General features: G+C 48.7%; 1 protein-coding gene across 1 annotated transcript in view; it reads right to left on the reverse strand.

Moving 5' to 3' along the window:
• The window catches only part of LOC125949558 (uncharacterized), a 6,341-nt gene extending 1,278 nt beyond the window's left edge, over nucleotides 1–5,063 (reverse strand). The window contains exons 1-2 of the mRNA XM_049676693.1: nucleotides 4,862–5,063; nucleotides 1,435–1,611 (exon numbers count right to left, since the gene is read on the reverse strand). Of these exons, the coding sequence (XP_049532650.1) occupies nucleotides 1,435–1,611; nucleotides 4,862–5,033 (349 nt within the window). The 5' untranslated portion in view covers nucleotides 5,034–5,063. The remainder of the gene's footprint in view (nucleotides 1–1,434; nucleotides 1,612–4,861) is intronic.
• Between the last annotated feature and the right edge of the window lie 2,741 nt (nucleotides 5,064–7,804).

Below are 7,804 nucleotides of genomic sequence, written 5' to 3' on the forward strand. Positions count from 1 at the left end.
TCTAAAGTGGATGAGTCATTGTTCGCATGCTGACGATGAGTTCGTTACATATTCACAATTGCCGCCCCCCACCCAGGGAGTCCTTGACCTACAACACGAACACAGGCACAGACAGACACACATGGGCACTATTGGGTGAAATGCCGTACCGTGGTGGAAACGCCAAGGCAATCAATCTCGTCCACAACATGGCATGTGTGTTATGTACCTCGATGAAACATTGTTGCCACGAGAATGCACGATGCGCCCCCCATCCTTCGCCATCAGAATGGCTGCAATTAATGCACTCTCTCTCTCCCTGGTGCTGCTGCTGCTGGTAGTGGTGTTGACGGTCCAGCCCTATCGTTGTATCGACAAAGTGATTCTTTCTTTCTCCTCCACACCATGCGTTCTTTATTCTGCTTTCCACTTCCTGCTGCTGCTGCTGTTGATAGTGCTGTACAAACCATGCGATGGGTGTGTCTGACGTGGAAACACGCGTTCCAGACACACTAAAAGTCACACATCGGCCACTGATCACCGTATGCGGGAACGAGCGGGACCTGCGCCCATCCCGTCCAGTTGTGGTACGGGAAATTGATTGACTTTTCGTCGGGATAGTATGGTTCGTAGTGCAGGGACTCAATCAGTTGGTGGCCAGTCGTACGGTCGTTTTTTCCGCTTTCGCGTATGTCAACAGCAATGGCCACTATCACTATTGGAGCACGTCCGTGCGTGATGAATAGCGCAATATGCGCCATTGTACACGGGCAAATGAATATTGTTCGACTTTTCTTCGGAGATCGATGTGGCAAGCGATCTTATTGCTTTTTCCTTTTTGTTAGCCAGAAGGAAATTTACATGACAAAGCATTTGTCTAAATCAAAATCAAATTTAGTGGAGCTTTGAATTTGTAACAATAACGTTTTCTAGGATATTCTTACGTAGTTTTTGAACAATTTTCTAATCATCTTTGAAGAATTTTTGTTGGTAAACCATCATGCATCTTTTTATGTATGCATTTGCATCTTTCTCAATCATCTGAGGTATGCAAATACATATTACTTTCTAAGATTCTCGAGGTATGCATCAAAAGTGTATGTTTGGATTTTTTGAAATTTTAATTTAAATCCTAAAAGATCATTATTTTGAAAAAAAAGTATCACCATTTTTATACCAACTCGAAACGAATTTCTTGTAAGAGAAATGTATATTAGGTGTACGACCGTTTTAATGCACCATTAAGACATCTTCTTTGTCTGGTTTCCTCTGATGCAAATACATTTTTTAACAATTTTCTTTGTTCAGATAAAAATGTAAAAATACTAAACACAAAGAACAATAATCCTCCCTTGATAAAAGATAAGGGCCTGTTTCGTATCAAGTTAGAAGCAACCAATTTCAGCGAGCGAACCTAGTTAAATCATCTGAAACGATCGGACAATCAATACTCACCATAATATCCGGCAATTTTGATGCAGGACGTGGCCGGAAATAGCCCATCGCGACCCTTTCGACCTCCCATGCACGGCGACTCCAGGATGGCGGCCGAGTAATTGTTGTGGAACGGATCATCGCACGCCTTGTTGGCACCATTCATCGAGACGCACTTAAAGCAATCGATACCGTGGACTATCCGTGGACAGCAATCCGCGTGTGCGTGTGTTCGGCGTGCGGGTCGCATCATCAATGGGGGAAACGAGAATGGAAGGAAACGAACGAACGAACGATTAGATGAGATGCAGAAAAATAAAGTTTTCAATCCGTGGCACATAATGGCGCCATGGCCATCCCTCCTCCCCCACCCAAAAAAGCTGGCGAGACTGGCTTTGAAACTCCCCCCCACCCCGTGGGATGGGCATTGCACACAGAACGCGATGACTCGGCAAAGGCGAGGGGGCGAGCGTTCCATAAATCAAATCATTCGACACCGAGCTGGTAAATTGTTTTCTGCCCTTTTTTTCCCCTCCCTTTTCGTTTTCCTGTTTTTGTTTTTGCCCCCCGGGGTTGGGGTCCCAATTCCCGTATTCAATTCACTTCCGCACAGAGGACGCTCTGAAAACATGGAAATGATGCCAAATCCCTCTCCCGATCGGTCGGTAAATTGGAATCCTATTTTTGCAATTATCTGTCGAAGCTTCGGGTGGTGGTGGTGGTGTTGTCCTTGGGCGGAATATGACCAGGATAGGTTGCAGCATATTTTATGAATTTTATTTCATATTTTCCCATTCACAACATTCCCTACTAACGCCACAGGAATGACATCTCTCTTTTTCTCTCTCTTGGCAGATGAGAAGAAGTAACGGATTCTCTCTCTCTGTCACACACTCTCTCTCTATCTTTCGTTTCATGCTGTCACCGGTACCACGACGGTACCGCACAACAATGTGCTGGTTATGCAAATGCAAGATTTACGTTAATTGGCTCATGAATAAAACATGTTTCCAGCACTTTCCAATCAACCGATCCGCTGGGGTGCTGGTACCACAACCCGCACCACCTAGTCACCAGTCCACCGCATGCACAGTAACGCATCCAAAGCTCCTGGAGCTTGCTCGCTAGAGAGCACTGACCGTCTCATATGTTCACCGCGCGACCAACATCGCCATCAACACCCACCGCACCGAGGCGCAGGCGGTTGATTAATTATACATTTTTGTATCCAACTCCAAACACCATCCGGGATCCGGCAGGAGCGGTGTTGGAAGGATAATCAAAAACCGAAAACCATCGTCACCACTCGTTCCACTGGAATCGTCCCCCTGGACCCCTCCTGGTGGTTTGGTGCAGCAAGGCTGAGGTCGCACAAATGCCGTCGCTACGTCGTTCGACGTTCACTTCATTGCGAGTTGCTTTAATGCGTTATGGCTGCGAGCGATGCGACGCGTACACCAGCAATGCTGCTGCAGATGCACTCTCACGTTGGCCTGCTGTGGCCAGTTACGATGGCAACATAAATTATAGAGCAGCGAACGGGGCACTAGCGATGCCATTTCATCTCCCTCGGTGTGACGATGGAGGCGCATGGTTGTGTGTGTGTGTTCGGGCTTAGTTGAGCCGCAAAAGGTAAATTGAATTGTAAGCTTCGTCAGTTGATTACTTGAGCACTTTACCTTTCTCAATTGACGCTCAATCAGCTAGCACTCTTGTCCACCGTCAAAGAGACCGTACGTGTCTCGGCCGCATGCTTCACATCATGCTACGCCAGATACGGATTCCAGCGTTCCATCGAAAAGACCGACATTAGTTCGTAAGGGTTTTGCGTTGGTCCAAATTGCGGTAAAGGAGGAACGGGAATTGATTGCAACCGGTGACCGAGTGCCTTCCAAACAATTCATCCCCGCTCGTACTCGACGAACGGACGGACGGACAATATTATTATTCAACTTAAACGCATGCAAATGGTTGCCGAAGTGCCATGTAAATCACGTACTCGTGCCCAAACGTTCACTCACGCGCTTGGACACGGAAAAAGGGCTGAATTGAATTGCTTTCTCATGGTCGAGTTGGAGCTGGAGCATAAATTCCGATTTAAACGCCGGAAAAGGGAGAAAAAGAGAGAGAGAGGGAGAGAAAAAAACGTTAAACCGAAGAAACGGGGAAACGCACTCTCATGCAATATTCACATCACTTCCGGCCAAAGAATGGAAAGGAGGAAAAAAAAGTAGAATGCCAAACCGTCCATTACTGGTTGGTATGATGTTTCACGTGCCAGTAAAAACCCCGCAAAAGGATGCCACAGCATTAAGCCATCATTCACTTGGGACACAAAAACAATCAATACGAAACCAACATGACCGGCGAATGGGTTTTATGGGCCGAAAATTTATCAACAGAAAGCGAAAATGTTACATTTTTCATTTCGGACTTTGTTTTTATAAAATGAAACGTTCGGAGAGTTAGGTCGGTGGTGTCATTATTAGTGAAAGTAGTAGCTTTCAATCATCCTGTAGATCTCTAGTCGAGTTCAAAGTGCCCTTATCCTAACGAATACTTTCTCATACATCGCTACACCAAAGAAGCCAAAAAACCACTCTACATACCCTATTTTCGATTCGGTAAACAAGTAAGGGACCGACCTGATCAAAGTTGTGCAAAGAGACCGTTGCTGGAGCCTTTTTATTGATTAAAACTATCTCCAGAAGTCCCTAGAAACTGAAACCCCTCATCGCAGCCTGCTAGAATAGTGCTCAAGAGCTTCAAGAGCCCTTCTCCAATACAAAGTCGCTGTTAAGTCCACTGTAGCAACATCCAATTTTGCATCCAACACGTAAGGGGGTTGCTATAAGAAGTGGCGTGTGCCCCCATGATCTGCAACAGGTGCAAGATGGAGCTGGCGGGCTAGCAACGACCGATGCCTGATATTGCCAATTATTGCCTGGCGGCTATGTTGTCCATTGATGTCACTTTCTAGTCTAGGGTGGGCCCCGGTTGTTCAAGTCACGGACGACAGCACGATGAAGTTGGTTGGATTCACTTGTTGGCACAACAGCCACTGTAACAACCCTCACCCTAGCACATCCTGTGCTCGAGGATTTAATTAAATTCTTAAAACTGATGCATACACACACACACCGAGACTGGTAGCTTTCACTACCATTCTGTGTTGTGTTATCAACAATCTCATCAACTTGCTGCCTGTCTCATTCACTCACACACACAGACACATACACTAGTGGCATGATTTGTTTATCAACGAGAATATCGTCACTGGAGCACTTCAATTGTCAACCAATTCGCAATGGTGTTAAGACACTCTCCTTCTTCAATACTACAAAGTTCCAGAAGGTGGTGCGGAGCAATGCCAACCAATGCCGTCCTGGCGCACCAGAAAATTCCGCCGAAAACTCCTGTGACAGGAGACTCACCGCGTCAGACTTACCCATTTGAAGCGGCACCGCGAGTAGTAGTAGCACCGTAAGGAGCACGACGTGCACGTAACCGTACCGTCGCGGGGAGGCAAAGCTGTTGATATGTTTAAAGATGGCCGCCACACGATCCGTCATGGCGCGGCGTGCCGCAGCGACGCTCGTACGAACTACGAACCGAGTCATTGTGCTCAGTGTGCTTGTGTGATTGTGTGTGTGTGTACTGCTGACTACCGAGAATGGAGGAGCTTTTGAGGAGCACCAGGGTCCGTCGGCGGTGTTGCTGGTCGGTGGCCACACCCTCTACCAGGTGGGAATGTCAGGACACCGGACACCGAAGAGGAGCGAGGGAGTAGCGGAACGCGGCTCGTTAAAAATTAACGTTTTATCATAGTGTTTGCTCTCTCTCGCTCGCTTCCTCTCTTCCTCTTTTCCTCTTTTCCTTCCTACCCCTGGACAACCTTAAAGTCCCACCGGGGCCCGGATAGGAGTCACGATCACGATTTTGGGGATTTTCCCGGGGGGGAAAAAGACAGGGCCGCTCGGTTCTGGATGGTTGCTCCTGGGTTTATGATATTTTCTAATTAAGGTGTGTGTGTGTAAGTGTGTGTTTGCATACGTTGCACGACGCAGTCCCTGAGCTCACGCTGATAACAACGAAAGCCGACGTGTGGCTCGTGGTGACAGTAACGCCGTCTTCTTGCCCAGTTAATCCTTGGCGGGTTTCCTTTCCTGGCCAGCCAACGAATGCAGTAACAGGAATGTGAACTTCAAGCTGACATACAAGTGTCTTCGAGACGGACGAGTGAGCTCGCGGAGTGTCCGTTCGTATCAACCATTAAACCCCGAGAAGCCCTTTGTCCATGTTCCGTTGTCGTTTGCTAAGCTCTTCAGTGTGTGTATGTCTTCCGGTTGTGTGTTTGGTTGGGTTGGGTGTCACCCCATCCAAAATTGAGCTCAAAGCTCCATTTCATCCTTCAATCCATTGCGACGGCACTTCTCGGTTCGGTACTCTGTGTGTGTGCGTGTTTGGAGAAGCTTTACGATGCGCGCGGCCATGTTACGCGTCGGGGTCCAACAATCCCGGTCCCACCGGATGATTCCTTTCCGGTCCGTTTCTGTGCTTTACTCACACGCTTGTGTTTCGCGATGTGCCGGATTGTCGCCCGGTGCCCGGTGCGCAGTGCTGACCCCCACAACACAGTAACGAGACACACACACGCACACGGAGTAACGACTTGAGTTGAGCCGAATGTGTAGCCGCTTCAATGGCCACTGTCCAATCGATCGATCGACTATTATGGTTCGAGAAGCGATTCCCCGAATCCCGCGTCGGTGGCGGATGTAAGCGTGCTCAGTGATCGTGAAAATTGGATTTGATGGCTCGGTTCCGCTTCCGTTTAATCCGTGAATGAAGCCGCGCCACGCGAAGCCAGGGGGCCGTGGTGAGGCGTCAGCGGTTGGCGTTTATTGGCCGGACGGCCGGTCGGTCACCCGTGGATCATACGCGGAAGGTTTTTACGATCCCGGTGCGCTCCAGTGCGGTCCGATTGTCCGCTGTTCGGGCGATTTCGGACCGTTGTGCGTTCGTTTCAATGATTGCTCCGCGATCCGTAGCCTGGGAAATGGACACAAAAAGAAGAAGAAACGTGTCAGAATGTGCGAGTGAAATGTGATGGAAAGCTCGGCTATTGGAGCGAAACACAAAGCCCAAGAAGTGAAGCCAGTTTGAGGTTATGTTTACGTGGAATGGAAGAGTGTATCGTGTGCTGTACTAAAGTCGAAAGTAATAGTAGAAAGCCCCCTAGAAGTAACTTTACGCTGCTTAACAATGCAATATTGCAACAGTGAAAGGATGTTCCAAAGACAAAAGGAAAATTCGTGACCTCATCCGTATCTCGACAGCATACACACACACACAGTGTTGCAATATGGCCAATAGTGATTGCGAAACTAACCGAAAAGCTGGGTTATTAAAAACCCAGAACCTCAGAAAGTTAGTTCATTAAGCGCGTTTGTCCCGTTGGTCCCGTTCTACCCGACCAACCGAGCCCCCACAGACCGGTAGCGCATAAAACATGCACAAAACAAGCGTCCCCTTTTTCGCCTACCCACCATTCCGACATTTCGAATGGGAAGCTGCCTGTGAGGCGGTCGGTGGAGCATCCATCATCTCCCCATTCCTTTCCCATTGGTCAGTGGCCGGACACCGCCCGGACCCTTCCCCCCTTCCGGTGGAGGGAAAGCTGTTTAATCTCTCGCTCGTAAAAGTGGAAAACCCCGAAAATAAATCTTTTACGGTCATTCGGCTTTCGTCCACAAGCGGGGCTCTTAAGCCGGTGGCCACCCTCTCTGCTCCGATGGTCAACGTGAACGAGGGCGAGCGAAACAGAGAGAGAGATAGAGAGAGAGAGAGAAGCGAGGTGAAGTAGATCATAAAAAAGAAAGTGGAGAGAAGGGAGCGGGTACCAGGATATGGAGGACCATTTTTACAACGACCACACACACACACACAGTGGCGTTCTTGTGGCTCATACGCCACCGCCTCTCGATGTAATCCTCTTGTTGTCACCGCGTGCCTCGTGCTGACCGTCAAACTTCAAAGTTGATTGCCTCGACGGGTCATCCGCTTTTATGTCATTGGCCACCCTCCCTTCCCCCTCCCAAAAACCGGCCCTCGGAGTTTCGTGTCCATCCAGCATCCATCGGGAGAGAAATTTTCCGCTTTCCGCTATCCCGCTGTTCTTGGTCCCATTTCATGGATGGACATCCAGCTAATTCATGCGACCGATGTCGATGGACCATCCCGGAACACTGTTCCCACAATTATGGACCACCATTTCTTCATTTCGCCCGATTTCCGAATCCGCATTCGACCGTGCAAAAGGCACCTTCCAGGTATTCACCGATGTGGAACCGATGGGTCAGATCTTGTTCCATGCGGTCACGCTAGGCAA

This window comes from Anopheles darlingi, chromosome 2, assembly GCF_943734745.1.
Source record: "Anopheles darlingi chromosome 2, idAnoDarlMG_H_01, whole genome shotgun sequence".
Classification (NCBI taxonomy): Eukaryota; Metazoa; Arthropoda; class Insecta; order Diptera; family Culicidae; genus Anopheles; species Anopheles darlingi.